The sequence below is a fragment of the Pseudophryne corroboree genome, chromosome 3 (genome assembly GCF_028390025.1).
Source record: "Pseudophryne corroboree isolate aPseCor3 chromosome 3, aPseCor3.hap2, whole genome shotgun sequence".
In the NCBI taxonomy this organism is placed as follows: Eukaryota; Metazoa; Chordata; class Amphibia; order Anura; family Myobatrachidae; genus Pseudophryne; species Pseudophryne corroboree.
In genome coordinates this window covers 450,196,420-450,215,125 of record NC_086446.1, presented here as the reverse complement: position 1 = coordinate 450,215,125, position 18,706 = coordinate 450,196,420, and the positions used below count along the sequence as shown (strand labels likewise).

The following is an 18,706-nucleotide window of genomic DNA, read 5'->3' as shown; positions in this document are numbered from 1 at the left end:
ATTAGACAAGCTTATCTGCTGGCTGGGCAGCCTATTCCAGCATCCGTCAGAGCTCATTCCACTCGGTCGGTTGGCCTTTCTTGGACGGTTTGCCACGGCGCTTCTGCTGAGCAGCTTTGCAGGGCGGCTACGTGGTCTTCCGCAAACCCTTTCATCAAATTCTATTAGTTTGACACCTTCACCTCAGCTGATGCGGCCTTTGGGCGTCGTGTCCTCACTGCAGCTCGGAAGCGTTCCGCCCGTAAAGGGACAGCTTTGGGACGTCCCACAGTCCCAGTGTCCACCTAGGCTGATAGAAAAAAGGGGATTTTTGTCTTACCGGTAAAATCCTTTATTCGGTAGCCATGGTGGACACTGGGTGCCCGCCCTCACGCTCCGGTATGAGGTGTCCTATCTGCTGGCACTCCGTGCCATGGCTCTCTTGACCGGGGCAGTATATCTGTGTGTATGTGTGTGCCGGTCCTTTTTCTTTCGGTTTCTTCTCTCTGGTACCTGCTCTTGAGGCTTGTTAAGATACAAGCTGGCTTGCCATGGGCAGGCGGGGTATAGGGGAGGAGGAGCCTCTGCTGCACTCTGCAGAAGTTTAACTCCTTGGTGCCCGCAGTGCTCCTACACCACACCCCACAGTCCCAGTGTCCACCACGACTTCCGAAAAAAGGATTTTACATATAAGACAAAAATCTCCTTTTTTTCCCCTCTTCACACTGTTGTACTGGCTTGACACTGGAATTTGGTCTACTGGTCTAACTTGGTCATTCAGACCTTGGTGTGTAATTGAAGGATCCCTGAGTAAGTCCTTGAAAATCGGATATTCACCTCCAATGTTTATATGCTTCTACATTATTTTTTTTTGTGTGATGTGTATACTACTCTTTGGAAAGTTTTGTCAATTCCACCTCTTGTAGCAGTCCCCGGAAACTCCTCTGTTGTCAGCCCAAAAAGACATCTTCCATCTTCCCGCAAAAAGGATGAATTGAACTTTGAGGAGGATACTGATGACATCATGGATGCTCTGGGATTCAGGGACGGTCCTCAAAGTCCCCAGAAAGAAGAGAGGTAAGGATTAAATATTTTCAAAGGTTAAACCTGTAGATGGACACATTCATTAAAAAAGCCCATGTTTCGTGCGTAATTGTTATTATTAAAGCAACAAATTACATTGTTTTTCTCCTGCACGGTCCACAGGTTATCCACAGGATAAGCATTGGGACATGAGGTATCAACAGTGGATTTGCACCAACGATCACAGCTTTGGGCCTCCCAGAATGCAACGGGCCCGTTCCCTATATCCCCTCCTCCTGGCTCATTCAATTCAGATTTTTGTTTGGTGCGACAGGAGCCGGACCATGGTAAATGGGCTGCTGTTTTTTTAGCAGCCATAGGCTTTTTTATTATTATTATTATTATTATTATTATTATTATGATGGTTTTTTTTTTTTGATTTTTTTTTTTTTTTGTAGCGATCTTTCAAAAAAGCGTCTTATACGTACCTTAGAGTCGCTCCAACAACTCCCCGCCTGGTCGCGACAACGCTTACCCACGTGTACAGTGCTGTTTCGGCGGGTGTCTGTGTAGGATGTACTAGCAAGTCCAGCAGACGTCATCAGGTTGTGGCTGGAGCACGGGGAGAAGGTAAGGCATCGGTTCCGCTTAGTAGAGGAAATGTAAGACACAGCCGCACTTTGTCGTGATGGAGACTACCGAACAGTCACTGACGCGGCTGCCACCTCAGGTGCACCAGAGCTAGGCCTCAGGGATCATAGGCTCCAGGGGTAGTATGAGGCCGTGATCCCTAGGGATGATGTCAGCAGTGGAGAGTAAGACGCTCACTTGGTCACCCCTCCCGCCCCCCCCCCCCCTCCCTCCCGGTCCATGATAAGTTTCCTCCGAGTTTCCCGCCATGAACTGAGTTCCCGCTTCCGTCTGAGATGCTGTGTATCTAAAAGGACCCAGTCGCAGCACAGGTGGCTGTATTACTGGTGCATCTGTGTTCACATGGGCGTCTGTATTCATTGTAGGATCACGGGGCGGTTGTGTACACTAATAGCATCTAAATCAACTCAGCGTTCACTAAGTTATTGATCAATCCTGGAAGCTGTGGGTGAAGTCTCCCTGTATCCCTCTCTCCTGAGCAGGGTGATCCAGCACTAAGTCTCTATCTACCATTAAGTACGATTAGTTGGATAAGTGCATGATGCATGTGAGTCTGTGCGACTGAATACGTTTAAAGTCCTATATAAGGTAATGCAGTAATATGTTTATTCTACACACTTTAAATGTGTCTGTAGTTGATTATGTGCTCATATTGCTTATTATACTAATGTATAACCTGTGACTGATTGCTAGTGTGATTGCTGACTTTACTATGATTCTGTCAGTTTCTGTGTATTCCGCTCCTCAGTGCTGGTGCAAGGCAGGGAGGGGTCGGATTGTATGTCACTTTAACAAGTTTTAAAGTGATTGCAGTCACAAATTGTGTAGTTAACACTGTGCAGGTGTGTGATTTATTTATCATGTCTGAGAGGCAAGGGTGAGGAGGATACACTCTCCACAGTAGCACCAACACTCATTTCATGTTTGTCTTGCAAAGCTGGGTTAACCTCCCAGGAGCTGGTTCAAAATGGATTATGTGCAAACTGTTTTAGTTTTCACCAAAGCCTCCTGAATAATCCGAGGCAGGCACAGGTTCAAGTTGAACCCCCATGGGCTACTTTTTGCACAGACATTACCCAGTATAGCTGAGCGGATAATGCCAGCTCCTATACCAGGGATAGGTTACCCTATTAACCCTTATATGCAACATTCCCCCTGTGGTTTATCACATCCAGTACAGGAATCTGCAGCCTTTCAACAAAAACAGGCTGAAAGGCCAGTGGTAACAACATCTTCAGTCTACACATGTTTCAGATGAGGACTCGTCAGAGGATGAGGACTCATCGCACCCATGGTCTGCATACAGAGACGAGGAGGAAGGTCTCAGCTCAGTGGACATACCTGAGCCTAATTAGTGCTATGAAAGCCATTCTTTCCTTAGAGGAAGCAGCAGAGCCTTTGTTAAAATCTAAGGCACCTGTGTTTAAATGTCCCAAAACAGTTAGGACTGAGTTTCCTGGGTCAGAACAATTGACAGAAATTATGCAAGAGGCTTGGATAACACCCAGTAAGAAGTTTAGAATTCCAAAGAAATGGAATTCCCATTATCCTCTTCCGGCTGGGGACTGTTTAAAAAGGGAGGTGGCTCCCAATGTAAATACGCATTCCATTCGATTGGTGCGAAAATCTACATTACCTCTGCCTTCAACATCATTAAATGATGTCACGGATAGGAAAATAGATGGTTTTAAAAAATAATAATTTTCTCCTTGTCTGGAGCAATCGTAAGACCAGCCATGGCTTCAGCCAGGATGGCAAAAGCAGTGGCAACCTGGGCTGATGCATTGGAGGGTGATCTTTCAATGACATAGAGAGAGCAAAAATCCCGTATTGCACATATTAAACAGCAAGCTATTTAAGCGGCTATTTTTATGGAAGAAGCAGCCTTAGATATGTGTACAATTGCCTCTCGAGCATCAGCTTCAGCAGTAGCAGCTCGCAGAGCAGATTGGCTACGTACATGGAAAGCTGACTCAGAATCTAAGAAGGTTCTAGAGTCTTTGCCTTTTATTGGAGATATTCTTTTTGGTAAATAATTAAACAGTATTTTGGAATCAGAAGTAGACTCAATGAAAGTGAAGTTTCCTTCCACACACAAATCCAAGCCTAGATTTCCAACTTTTCGGTCCATTCGGACTCAAGGAAATGCAAAAGGAAAGGGTAATGGCAAACAGTCTCAATCTGACAAGTCTGGTAAGACTAAAAAGCATTGGGCTACTAGAGGACTGTCACTGACCTGGGTTGGGAGTGTTGAGAACTCGGGGGTTCTTCCGATGATAGGGAAGAGGAACCACAGCTGGGCCGGAGCAGGGATGGCCGGATGTAGGTTTTCCTCATGCAGAACTTAGCCGTTGTAACCTACGTGTAATGCTAAAGAATTAGTTGTGGCCAAGGCTTGGGGGCGATGCTGAAGTACACAGAAGAATGAAGAACTTGTGAGTGATGCTGAAGAAATAAATGAGGATTTGAGATTCAGTGTAACTCTGGAAGTTTGGGAGGTTTTCCACTTAGGGATACCCTGTAATACTGGAAGCACAGGCGGTGTCCCTCTGAGAGATACACTGTAACGCTGGTAGCACAGGGAAGGTTCCACTGAGTGATGCACTGTAACGCTGGTAGCACGGGGAAGGTTCCACTGAGTGATACACTGTAACGCAGGTAGCACAGGGAATGTCCCACTGAGAGATACTCTGTAACGCTGGTAGCACAGGGAATGTCCCACTGAAAGATTCTCTGTAACGCTGGTAGCACAGGGAATGTCCCACTGAGAGATACTCTGTAACGCTGGTAGCACAGGGAATGTCCCACTGAAAGATTCTCTGCAACGCTGGAACACAGGAGACGTTCAGCTTGAGAACACGCTGAACGCTGCTAGCACTGGTGATCATTAGAAAGACGATACTCAGGCGCCGGGGCTCTGTACGGCGTCTGCCTTTGAACTTCCCGCCCTCTCCTGATTGGCGGAAGGGGCCGATGACGTCACCCGCTCACCACGCTCTCGTGGATGCCGGGCGCAATGGCGGCGCCCACACCCCGGGAACCCGCCGGAGGCAGCGCCAGCAAGACGCGACGACCCGGAGCCCACCGGGGGCGATGACCGCCGGGAGACCCAGCGCACCCGGAGAGGTAAGCGCGGCAGCCGCAGCGCCGCGAGTGTGACAGTACCCCCTCCTCTAGAAGTGGCCCCTGGACACTTTCCTGGTTTCGTTGGATGTTTAGAATGAAAGATCCGGACTAGTCGGGGAGCAGTGACTTCAGAAGCTTTGACCCAGCTCCTCTCCTCAGGACCATAACCTTTCCATTCTACCAGATACTGTAAATTCTTGTGAAGATAACGAGAGTCAAGAATAGTTTTGATTTCAAATTCTGTTCCAGCTTCAGTCTCTACCGAGGTTGGGCTAGGAGACTCCGAATGAAACCGATTTTAAAATGAGGGGACGAAGGAGAGAAACATGGAAAGAATTTGGTACCCGAAAGTGGGAAGGCAATCCCAATTTGCAGACAACAGGGTTCAGGACTTGCAAAACGGGGTAAGGACCGATGAACCTCGGAGCAAACTTCATAGCGGGTACTTTTAAACGAAGATTGCGGGTAGAGAGCCGTACCCTGTCACCAACTTTGTATTGAGGAGCTGCTCGCCGTTTTCTATCCGCAAAGAATTTGTAGCGGCCAGAGATTTTCTTGAGATTAGCATGAACTCTACTCCAGATTTGACTGAAGTGCCGGAGAGTGGAAGCTGCAGCAGGAACATCCTCCGAAGGAAAAATTGGTAATTCTGGGACTCGTGGATAGAATCCGTAATTAATGAAGAATTGGGGACTCACCAGTGCAAGAGTGGTACAGATGATTATGGGCAAACTCGGCCCAGGGTAACAGTTCCACCCAATCGTCCTGTGAAGGAGAGAGATAAACGCGGAGAAAAGTCTCTAAATCTTGATTGACACGTTCAGTTTGCCCATTGGTTTGTGGATGGTAAGCAGATGAGAACTTGAGTTTTATTTGTAAGGCTGAGCAGAGGGCCCTCCAAAATCTTGCAGTGAACTGTACCCCTCGATCAGAGACTATCTCCCGAGGTAACCCGTGCAGGCGGAAGTGTTCACGAATAAATAGTAAAGCCAACTTTGGAGCCGTTGGTAAACCGGTCAACGGAACAAAATGTGCCATTTTTGAAAAGCGGTCAATAATCACCCAGATGGTATTGTAACCCTTGGAGAGGGGTAATTCGGTAATAAAGTCCATAGAAATATGGGTCCAGGGTTTCTTAGGAATGGACAGTGGACCAAGCAACCCCGCAGGAGGCAGACGAAGAGTTTTGTGCTGAGCACATTGAGGACATGAATTGACATAATCTTGTATATCCTTCTTCATGGTGTCCCACCAATATGACCTTCATAGAAATTCACACATTTTTTGAACTCCAGGATGACCGGAAAACTTGGAGATATGAGCCCACTGCAGTAACTTTGGTCAAAATTCAACTGGTACAGACATTCTCCCAGGAGGAGGACCCAGAGAGGTGGGAGCTGCTGAAATAGAGACTGGACTGAGAATTAAACTCTTTTCAAAGGAATTCTCCTCATCCGAGGCCGTTAAAGAACGAGACAGAGCATCAGCCTTAGCGTTACGAGTCCCGGCCCGGTACTTAATAACGAACGAGAACCGAGTGAAGAAGAGCGCCCATCTAGCTTGACGGGAATTCAAGCACTGGGCCGTCTTGATATACAACAAGTTCTTGTGATTGGTGTAAATAGTAATTGGGTGTTTAGCACCTTCCAATAAGTACCTCCATTCTTCTAGGGCAGATTTTATTGCTAAAAGTTCCTGATCTCCAATGGTGTAGTTTCGTTCAGCAGGAGAAAACTTACGAGAATGGAAACCACATGGATGTAACTTCCCATCAGAAGAGTACTGTGAAAGGACGGCACCAATGCCTACTGAGGAAGCATAGACTTCCAAGAAGAATGGTTTTGAGAAATTCGGTTGTTGGAGTACCGGAGCAGACATAAAGGCTGATTTCAACCGGGCAAACGCTTCTACAGCTTCGGGAGACCAGAGACTTGGGTCAGACCCCTTTTTGGTTAGGGCAGTAATGGGTGCAACGATGGTAGAAAATCCCTTAATGAATTTCCGGTAGTAATTTGCAAAGCCCAGGAATCTTTGTACCGCTTTCAAGTAGAGAGGCCGAGTCCAGTCCCGAATGGCAGTGAGTTTTTCCAGATCCATACGATGCTCCGTACCCGAGATGACATAACCGAGGAACGGAATCGAAGGGGCCTCAAAGATACATTTGGAAATCTTGCCGTAGAGACGATTCCTTCGTAAGCGAAGAAGTACTTCTTTGACCTGTACTCTGTGCTCTGCAAGATTCTTAGAAAATATCAGAATGTCATCCAAGTACACCACTACGCTTTGGTATAACATATCTCGGAAGATTTCATTTACAAATCCCTGAAAAACGGCAGGGGCATTGCTGAGGCCAAACGGCATTACCAGATATTCGTAATGCCCGTCCCTGGTATTGAAGGCCATCTTCCATTCGTCCCCCTGTCGGATACGTATCAAATTATAGGCTCCCCTTAAGTCGAGCTTAGGGAAGACGTGGGCTCCACGAACCCTATCAAATAGCTCAGTAATTAGCGGCAAAGGGTATTTGTTCTTAACGGTGATCTCGTTTAAGCCACAATAATCAATACATGGTCTTAACCCCCCCCCGTCCTTCTTCTTCACGAAAAAGAAACCTGCTCCAGCCGGGGAGGTAGAGGGGCGAATGAATCCTTTCAGTAGATTAGATTTGATATAGTCCGACATAGCTTGGGTCTCGGATAATGACAAGGGATATGTGCGTCCCCGGGGTGGCATTTTCCCTGGGATAAGCTCAATGGGACAGTACCAGGGTCTATGGGGTGGTAACTGATCGGCCGCCTATTCCGAGAACACATCTGTGAACTCCCAGTAGGCCTCCGGAATGAACTCCTCATCCGACTTGGAAGATGCACGGAGCGGGTAAACAGGAGTGAGACAACTAGAGTGACAAAGCGAACTCCAGGACAATATTTGTGACTATTTCCAGTCGACGTGAGGGTTGTGAATTTTAAGCCAAGGTAGACCAAGCACAAGATCGTGAGGCGTCTCCGGAATTACTAGAAACTCCAAATGTTCTTGATGCAGAGCTCCGACCTGCAGCTTGATTGGCTCTGTGCGACTTGTAATAAGACCATTAGATATTTTGGTACCATTGATGGCAGTCAACGTTATAAGTCGTTTGACAGACTGTAACTGTAAACCCAGACTCTGAACACAAGAAAGAGAAACAAATTTCCCTGCAGCCCCAGAGTCCAGCAGGGCCTTAACAGGTTTGGCTATAGACTCAGAAAACAGAGACACGGAGAGTAAACAATCCACTGTCTGAGAAGATTTAGATGTAACCCCTAACTTGACTCCTCTGGAACAAGCTAGGCCTGCCCGTTTCCCGGACGGGACTTGCATAACTTGATAAAGTGATCCGCGGCTCCACAGTAGAAGCAGAGTTTACCCTCACGACGGAGCTGTCGTTCCTCCGGGGACAGCCGGGATCGGTTGATTTGCATGGGTTCGTCCGGACTCGGGGTAACTGTTTGCTTAGGCGGGAGAAGCTGGAATCTGGATCGATCCGACCGACTACGTTCGCCACCTCGTTCCTGCAAGCGAAGATCCACTTTGACACAGAGTGAGATCAACTCTTCCAAAGGATCCGGCAGATCCATAGTTACCAGCTCGTCCTTCAGACGGTCAGAGAGCCCGTTCCAGAAAGCTGCCCTGAGAGCATCATTATTCCAGCGTAGTTCTGAGGCAATGGTCTGGAAGTGAACCACATACTGTCCCACAGAACGGGAGCTTTGACGGACTCTGAGCAGGTCCGAGGAAGCAGCGGTTGTTCTGCCGGGCTCATCAAAAATCCTTCGGAATGACGCGATGAAATTAGTGTAACTGGAAACCAATGGGTCAGATCGTTCCCACAACGGAGACACCCAATCCAACGCTGAACCTTCAAGCAAGGAATTAATGTATGCCACTTTGGACCCATCCGTGGGGAAATTGTGTGAGAGAAGTTCAAAATGCACCTCGCATTGGTTGAGAAAACCACGGCAATTCTTTGGATTCCCATTATAGCGAGAGGGAGTGAGAAGCTGAAGGCGTGACCTGGTTCCAGACGAGGATTGAACATTACTGGAGACGACTACTGGAGCTGGTACTGGAGCAGGAGCCGGAACTACTGAAGCCAGGGAGGCCTGAATTTGATCCAGCCGGCTGGATCATTCCTGGAGATACTGCATCACCTGGCTCTGTGCCGCCTCCTGACTCTGAACTCGGGAAGCCAAGTTTTGGATGGCGCTTGACTCTGGGTTCCAATCCCCCGGGTCCATTTGGCCTGAGTATACGGTCACTGACCTGGGTTGGGAGTGTTGAGAACTCGGGGGTTCTTCCGATGATAGGGAAGAGGAACCACAGCTGGGCCGGAGCAGGGATGGCCGGATGTAGGTTTTCCTCATGCAGAACTTAGCCGTTGTAACCGAAGTGTAATTCTAAAGAAGTAGTTGTGGCCAAGGCTTGGGGGCGATGCTGAAGTACACAGAAGAATGAAGAACTTGTGAGCGATGCTGAAGAAATGAATGAGGATTTGAGAACGATGTTAAAGCACACAGAAGAATGAAGAACTTGTGAGCGATGCTGAAGAGATGAATGAAGATTTGAGAACGATGTTGAAGCACACAGAAGAATGAAGAACTTGTGAGCGATGCTGAAGAGATGAATGAAGATTTGAGAATGATGTTGAAGCACACAGAAGAATGAAGAACTTGTCAGTGATGCTGATGAAATAAATGAGGATTTGAGATTCAGTGAAACTCTGGAAGTTTGGGAGGTGTTCCACTTAGGGATACCCTGTAATACTGGAAGCACAGGAGGTGTCCCTCTGAGAGATACACTGTAACGCTGGTAACGCAGAGAATGTCCCACTGAGTGATGCACTGTAACGCTGGTAGCACGGGGAAGGTTCCACTGAGTGATACACTGTAACGCTGGTAGCACAGGGAATGTCCCACTGAGAGATACTCTGTAACGCTGGTAGCACAGGGAATGTCCCACTGAAAGATACTCTGTAACGCTGGTAGCACAGGGAATGTCCCACTGAGAGATACTCTGTAACGTTGGTAGCACAGGGAATGTCCCACTGAAAGATTCTCTGCAACGCTGGAACACAGGAGACGTTCAGCTTGAGAACACGCTGAACGCTGCTAGCACTGGTGATCATTGGAAAGACGATACTCAGGTGCCGGGGCTCTGTACGGTGTCTGCCTTTGAACTTCCCGCCCTCTCCTGATTGGCTGAAGGGGCCGATGACGTCACCCGCTCACCACGCTTTCGTGGATGCCGGGCGCAATGGCGGCGCCAACACCCCGGGAACCCGCCGGAGGCAGCGCCAGCAAGACGCAACGACCCGGAGCCCACCGGGGGCGACGACCGCCGGGAGACCCAGTGCACCTGGAGCGGTAAGCGCGCCAGCCGCAGCGCCGCGAGTGTGACAAGGACCGGCTTCCAAGTCAGAAGATAAGCTATCAGCCTGATGGTGCGGGCCTCCACCTGACGGATCCCTTGGTGGATGGCCGACGACTTCATATTGCACAGATCTGGCTGCAGTCCACCAAGGATGCCTGGGTGCAAGAAGCGGTATCTCACGGTTATGCGTTTGCCTTCAAGAAACACCCTCCTCAAAGGTTTTTTTGTACCAGCCCATCTTCAGTGGAAACGACAGCCAGGGCTTGGCAAGAGGCAGTTCAGAAGTTGCTTCAGTCAGGAGTGATAATTCCAGTTCCTCCTGTACAAAGAGGACAATGTTTTTATTCCAACCTGTTTGTAGTCCAGAAGCCAAGTGGGTCGTTGCGGCCCATACTGAATCTCAAATGCTGAACGAGTACATATGGGGGCCTCGGTTTCCTATGGAGACTTTACGTTCCATTATTTTGGCCATGGAGCTGGAGGATTTTATGGTATCCCTGGATATCCAGGATGCTTACCTACATATTTCTATAGCACTGTCCCATCAGCGCTATCTCAGGTTTGCTATCCTCCAGCAACATTTTCAGTTTCAGGCCCTACCATTTGGACTGGCAACAGCTCCCAGAGTATTCACCAAAATTATGGTGGTAATGGCAACTTATCTCCGTCAGCAGGTGATAAGGATTTTTCCATACCTCAACAATTTATTAGTCCTGGCACAATCTCAGGAATTTGCTTCAGTGTCATCTGCAACAGACAATAGCTTGTTGGCTATTGGCTCATAAATTGGGCAAAGTCGTCCCTGGTTCCGTCACAACGGATAACTCACTTGGGGGCTGTGTTGGATTCGGGTCTTCACAGAGTAATTTTACCTCTGAACAAAATATCCAAAATTCAGTCAAGGATTCAGGAGCTGCTACACAGTCAAAGGGTATCCATACACGCAGCAATGCGTGTGATGGGATTGATGGTGTCGACATGGTGGAGTATACTCGGTTCCACTCAAGGCCTCTACAACGTGTGATCCTTTCTAAATGGAATGGTTTTCATCAGACAATAAAAACGCAAACTATGGTCCTTCCTTTGGAAGTAAGGAGGTCATTAGCCTGGTTGCTACAGACATCCCATCTGGACAAAGGGAGACCCTTTTGGATATCAGATTGGGAAATTCTGACAACAGATGTCAGTCTTCAGGGCTGGGGAGCAGTGCCAGGAAGAATTTGCTTCCAAGGGCAGTGGACCAAGGAAGAAATGCCAATAAAAATATTGGAACTTTGGCACTCATTCAGACAAAGGACATTCTCCAGGGGAAACCAGTTCAAATTCGCTCAGACAATGTAACGGCAGAAGCGTACCTCAATCATCAAGGAGGAACTCGCTGCCAAAACGCAATGAAGGCGGTAAGTCGCACATTAAAGTGGGCAGAACTTCATCTTCCAGCCTTGTCCGCAGTGTTCATTCTGGGAGTCCTAAACTGGGAAGCGGATTTTCTCAGTCGATATGCCATTCATGCATACGATTGGGCTTTACACCCCGAGGTCTTCCAGACTCTGGTAGACAAGTGGGGGTTACCAGAGATAGATTTCATGGTGTCCCGTCCGAACAACAAAGTTCCCGCATGCGGGTCAAGGACAAAGGATCCCAGAGCAACCTTTGTGGATACCCTGTCAGTAAGATGGGACTTTTGCCTGACCTATGTGTTTCCACCGATTACCCTGTTGCCCAGGGTGATGCGAAAAGTAAAACAAGGAAAGGGTGCTGTGATACTAATAGCTCCAGCGTGGCCCAGAAGACATTGGTACACAGATCCGCAGAGGCTGACGATGGGTGCTCCATTCCTACTCCCTAAACGTCCTGATCTACTGTCTCAGGGTTTTTGCTATTACAAGCACCTAGGTCAACTGTCTTTGACGGCGTGGCTCTTGAGGCTTCCATCCTGAAAGCAAGAGGGTTCTCACAACAGGTAATTCAAGCAATGCTCAGAGCAAGGAAACCATCCTCAGCTCGCATTTATCACCGAATATGGCAAGCCTATATTCAGTGGTGCAGGGACCGGAAATTTGACCCTCGTCTTTTTAGAGTTTCCAGAGTCCTAGCATACCTTCAGGCAGGAATGGACAAAGGTCTACGGGTGGCTTTCTTGAGTGCAGGTGTCAGCATTAACTGTTTGGTTCCAAAAGAAAATTGCTAACCTACAGGATGTTCGCACTTTTTTACAGGGAATGCTTCATATCCAACCTCCATTTTCTCTTACGTCCTAGAGGATGGGGAATAGACGGGCTCCGCAGGAGACATGGGCACTATAAAGAAACTTTAGAATGGGTGTGCACTGGCTCCTCCCTCTATGCCCCTCCTCCAGATCTCCGTTAAATCCTGTGCCCAGAGGAGACTGGGTGCTTTCAGGGGAGCTCTCCTGAGTTTCTCTGTAATAAAGAATTTTATTAGGTTTTTTATTTTCAGGGAGTCCTGCTGGCAACAGGCTCCCTGCGCCGTGGGACTGAGGAGAGAGAAGCAGCCCTACTTCAGTGATAGGCTCTGCTTCTTAGGCTACTGGACACCATTAGCTCCAGAGGGATCGGAACGCAGGTCTCACCCTAGCCGTTCGTCCCAGAGCCGCGCCGCGGTCCTCCTTGCAGAGCCGGAAGATAGAAGCTGGGTGAGTATACGAAGAAAGAAGACTTCACAGGCAGCAGAAGACTTCGGATCTTCACTGAGGTAACGCGCAGCGGTAACGCTGTGCGCCATTGCTCCCACACACACACACAGGCACGGATGGGTACAGGGCGCAGGGGGGGCGCCCTGGGCAGCAATACTCCTCTTGGCTGGCATAAACGGTATATTCAGCTATGGCATTATAATATACATTCCCCCGCCAGGTTTTTTTTTTTTTTTTTTTGTATTTTGAGTGGGACCGAAGCCCGCCGCTGAGGGGGCGGAGCTTGATCCCACAGCACTAACCAGCGCCATTTTCTCCACAGCACGCTGCTGAGAAGCTGGCTCCCCGTACTCTCCCCTGCTGAACACGGTGACAGGGCTTTGAAGGAGGGGGGGGCACATAATTTGGGCGCAGTCAATATATATGTGTATATATAAAAAAAAGCGCTATATATATCTGGGAATTGTGTTTCCAGGGTCATTGGCGCTGGGTGTGTGCTGTCATACTCTCTCTCAGTTCCCCCAACAAGGCCCTTTGGAGAGACAGTCTCCAGATTAGAGATTTCCCTGAGTGTGTGGGGTGTCGGTACGTGTGTGTCGGCATGTCTGAAGCGGAAGGCTCTTCTAAGGAGGAGGTGGAGCAAATGAGTGTGGTGTCTCCGTCGGCAACGCCGACACCTGATTGGTTGGATATGTGGAATGTTTTAAATGCAAATGTGAACTTATTACACAAAAGGTTGGACAAAGCGGAGTCCAGGGTAAATACAGGGAGTCAATCCCTGCCTTTCACTATGTCACAGGGCCCGTCTGGGTCTCAAAAAGCGCCCACTGTCCCAAGTAGCAGACACTGATACCGACGCGGATTCTGACTCCAGTGTCAACTATGATGATGCGAGATTGCAGCCGAGATTGGCAAAAAGTATTCATTATATGATTATTGCAATAAAAGATGTGTTGCAGGGGGCGTGGTCTGGATGTGGTGAGGAGAGGAAGTGCTGGGCCCGGGCTCCTGCGGAGAACAGTTTATTACCCCATACCGGCCCCTAATTCAGCCTCTGGACCCTCACTGCTGTGTTGCTGAGGCTTTTCTGCTGAAGGTGGGGTGGGTTGCGGAGCCGGCGGGTACCCCCTGTGTCCGTGCGGGTTGCGGCCTACCCGCCTGGAAGAAGCCGGTGGCTGGAGCCGAGCTGTACCCGGACCGGAAGTGACGCGGCGGGGCCTCGATCGGAGCGGAGGTACGGGATCTGCATTAAAACTAGAGATGAGCGGATTCGGTTTTACTCGGTTTTACTCGGTTCTCAAAACCGAATCTTATTGGCTATCCAAAACACGTGACATCCGTGAGCCAATAAGATTCGGTTTTGAGAACCGAGTAAAACCGAGTAAAACCGAATCCGCTCATCTCTAATTAAAACCCCCTCCTAGCGGTCTCCTTCCCGGCGCTACTCAAGCCACACGGTCGGGCTCCCCTACCGCTGCCCACGATCGCAGCTGAGAGGCTCGCCGGAGCGGGGAAACGGGCCCGCGGCCGCGCTGCCCGTGCCGCCCGCAGTGACCGCTGCTGCCCGCCTAAAGTCCAGATACCCACCCGCGGCTGACGGGGACCCGGGGCTCCGATCATACTTACCACTGACGCCATCAATGAACTCGGAAGGGCACTCTCTCCTGCAGCTCCAGCAGCCTGTGCTGAGAGACAGGCGGCGCCATCTTGCTCTCTGGCACACAGCCAGCACAGAGGCGCATATCTTACTGCTTAGCTTCTCCATCCCTGCACAGCTCTCCATTGATTGCCTATGCCTGTGTGAGACTCCTTCCAGTTCCCTCACAGGTGCCTGCTCCACAAGTTCACAGGGAGCCCTCCTGGCAATATTGTAGGGCCACCTCAGGCGCTCCCCCTAACCTGTATATCTCACTGGCTGCTCTCCCCGGCGCCGCACCCGACCGCTAGGTGCTGCGGGGAGCTACGTCTCTGCGGGAGCCATGTTAATGTGACCTGTGGTGTGATGTTTGGAACCCTCCCCCACTCCTGATGCAGTGATCCCGTATCGACCACGTAAATCGAGTCGACATAGGTTTTCTTAACCTCCTCCTTCAGATCCCTCTTGTCAACAACTACCACGGTTGGGGATACCCTCTGGTTTAATGCCGCCTAAACGCCAAAAAGACCCGACGCCGGTCCACTCAGTCGCCTTTTTCAAGCAATCTCCGGCCTCCCAGAGCCGAAAAAGTCCTGTTGTGTCGGATCCCCTATCCAAGCAATTCCAAGGCTCTGATGATGTATCTATGACTCCTCGTGTGAATCCGGCAAAACTCTCTCATCTGGATGATGACGCACCCCTCACACTCTGCTCTATGCGGCAACTCCTGGCTACTTTCAAAGATGATATTACGCTGGAAGTTAAGACGGCGCTCCAAAGTTGCCAGCAGTCGGTCGACGCTATAGGCCAACGTACGGACCACCTCGAGAACAAGTGTGAGGAGGTGGTGAAGTCTCATAATGAGGTGATTAATCAACTTGAAGAGTTACAAGCCGAGGTCGCGGACCTTAGACGGAAGACCTGTGACCTTGAGGACAGGTCACGCCGTAACAATATAAAACTTTGCGGCATCCCAGAAACGGTCTCCAACTCAGAGCTCAAACAATTCGCGACTGACCTCTTCATGACTCTTCTTCCAACCAGCTCTATTGTAGATTTTCTCATTGACCGCATCCACCGTCTACCGAAAGCTAGGAATGCCCCGAAAGACGCTCCGAGAGACACCCTGATGCGGATGCATTACTTCCATGTCAAGGAACAAATCCTGCGGGCTGCTATGCGCCCGGATTTGCCCGCCGAGACCTTGCGAGATGTCCAGGTGTACGGAGACCTCTCAGCGGCTACCCTGGCTATGAGACGCTCGTTCTACCCGGTGACTTCGGCACTGAAGAAAGCTGATATTCTATACCGATGGGGGTTCCCAACGAAATTACTGGTTAGACGTAACGGTATCATGCATGCGATAATCACACCAGAGGCTGGGTTGAAATTGTTGGATTCCTGGCGGAAGGAGGACATACCTGAAAAGGCACCTGCAACCCTTAAACTAGCCCAGGAGTGGTCGTAGGCCGGCTAATGACTCTAGAGTTTATTAGCCTTACCCAGGCTGTATGTTGTAGTCGGCCTTGATCTCCCTGTTTCTCTTTACGTTAATGTAAGCCCTTATTGTACCCTCCCGGACACTGCTTTGGATAGTCACGGTGCAAGATTTAAAGATTTATATTTATGCATACGTGTGGTATTAGTTTAGCTTGGGATGCTTATATTGTAATATTCATGTTATTACTTTGGTGCCCACTGCTCGCCTTGCATTCCCTCAGCGAGATATCTTTGCTCCCTTTTAACGTTTTCTGTTTGAATTCCGGAGTTGTTCGGGAGGAGACGTATCACCTATGTCTCCTTGATGACTTTTTTCCTTTTTTTTTCTATATTGATTGTTCTAGGAGTGGGGGGGGGGGGGCGGTCTCCCCGCACCTCACCCCGACCCCATGTGTTGCCTGGCTGGGCAACCCTGTTTGGCATCCCTGTGGTGCCCGTTCTGTTTCCCTCTCCTACTATTTCTTCTACCTTCCCTGTCTTTCCTCCCTTTCCAAGTTATAGTACACAAATTCCCTCTTGGGTTCCGTTACATAGAATATGTATGTAGGTTGATTTTCGCATTGTTCACTGTTATGCCTAATGGTTAACGTTCTCTCCTTAAACGTGAAAGGGCTGAATTCACCAAACAAACGGCGACTGGCCTTGCGCCATTTTGCAAAATGTAAGGCGCACATAGTGGCCTTACAGGAGACCCACTTCATGTCTTTGTCACCTCCCTCCCTGAAAGATAACAAATTCCCCACATGTTATATGTCCAACGGCCCGAAAAAAAAGGCTGGGGTCGCTATATTATTTTCCAGTTCATGTGACTTCTCTCTAGATCATCAAATTGCAGACAAAGAGGGTAGATATCTTATCTTGACAGGTAAACTGGAGGATAGGCCGGTCACTATAGCCACGTTGTACGCTCCCAATACCAAACAAATACCTTTCTTTAGGAAATTTTTTAAACTCCTCCAGATGCACGTATCGGGCGCTTTGTTATTGCTGGGGGATTTTAACATGGTCCCTGACCCAGCGGTGGATAAATCCTTGGCCCGGCCTTCCCCCAGAGCGAGCGCGCAGCGAGTTGGCTCCTATGCCGTTAGGAATATTCTACATGAGTTTGACCTCTATGATGTCTGGAGAGCTAAAAACCCGACCTGCAGGGATTATTCGTTCTTCTCCCCGGTACATGGCTCTTTCTCTAGGATCGATTTAGCATTATCAGATAAGTGGACTCTCCAACAGGTTTCAGGGGCTTCTATCCTGCCAGTATCGTGGTCCGATCACTCTGCCCTCTCTGTCCATTGGAATCCCCGCAGCGTGCGATCCTCTCCTACCTTATGGCGCCTTGAAGACTATCTCCTCTCGAATGCGGATGCTCACCGGTCTATTACACAGGCCCTCTCCCTGTACATCGACACCAACATCCCAGCGGACACGTCCATTTTTACGCACTGGTGTGCTCTTAAGGCGGTAGTCAGGGGAGCGGCTATCCAGGCGGCAGCCTATATTCGCAGGACCACCCGGGAAAAACAGTTAGAACTCGAAGCCCGTCTTAGGGACTTAGACGCCCTACTCAAGCTGAACCCCAATAATAAGAAAATATATCGAGACCTGATTCGGGTCACGGATGAGATGAATAAATTGGCTCTAACGGAGGTCCACAAAAACCTTTTTCGACTGCGACAGAGGTTTTATATGCAGGGAGACAGGGCAGGTAGAATGCTTGCGCGCAAATTGAGGGGGGAAAATGCTAAAGAGATGGTGAAAGCTATTATTAATGTAAATAATATCAAGATAACAGATCCCGCAGATATTGCAAATTCCTTCGCCACATACTATGCCTCCCTATATAACTTGAAAGACGATGTATCGGTCTCGCAGCCCACACCAGCCGATATAGCGGCCTTTCTGAAAGATGTTCACCTCCCCTCCATAGACCCGGCTACGCTACAGACTTTAAATCAACCTTGGTCCCAGATAGAAATCACCCAAGCTATAGATTCACTCCCATTAGACAAGGCTCCAGGTCCCGATGGATTTATAAATAAATTCTATAAATGCTTCAAGGACACCCTTACACCTGTCCTGGACGGAGTCTATAATCATGCTTCCTTCGTCGGGAATTTTCCAGTAGAAATGCTAGAGGCTCGTGTAGTCGCCTTCCCTAAGCCTGGGAAGAATCCTGCCATGATGTCTAACTATCGCCCCATAGCTCTGTTAAATACTAATCTGAAAATCTATGCAAAGTTAGTGGCCAACAGGCTCAACCCCCTGCTCCCCTCGCTCATCCATTGTGATCAAGTGGGATTTGTCCCCGGCAGGCAGTCCCCTGACAACACTAGGCGGGTGATAAATGTGTTGGACGCCTTTTCTTCATCTGATTCTCCTTTACGGTTACTTTCATTAGACGCGGAAAAGGCGTTCGATCGCCTTCACTGGGGGTACCTGCAGGCGGTTCTTTGTAAGTTTGGCCTTACAGGTAGGGTTCTCTCCTCCATTTTGGCTTTATACTCCCAACCCTCAGCAAGAGTGTGTGTGAATGGTCTCCTCTCCTCTTCTTTTCAGATCACGAATGGCACGCGCCAAGGGTGTCCCCTATCCCCTCTAGTATTTGCTCTGGCAATCGAACCTTTGGCTGTGAAAATACGATCTTCCTCATTGATTAAAGGAGTGGAGTATCTGGGACATTCTCATAAGATATGTTTATTCGCGGACAATGTCCTCTTGACTCTCACTGC

At 49.1% G+C, this 18,706-nt stretch overlaps 1 protein-coding gene across 4 annotated transcripts in view; it reads left to right on the top strand.

Moving 5' to 3' along the window:
• FBF1 (Fas binding factor 1) overlaps window positions 1-18,706 on the top strand; it is a 207,469-nt gene that overhangs the window by 71,296 nt on the left and 117,467 nt on the right. For all 4 annotated transcript variants that reach the window (XR_010243855.1, XR_010243854.1, XM_063960539.1 and 1 more), the window contains one exon: window positions 906-1,056. Coding sequence is in view for 2 of the 4 variants with exons in the window: in XM_063960539.1 (XP_063816609.1) it covers window positions 906-1,056 (151 nt within the window). In the remaining 2 variants the exon portion in view is untranslated. The remainder of the gene's footprint in view (window positions 1-905; window positions 1,057-18,706) is intronic.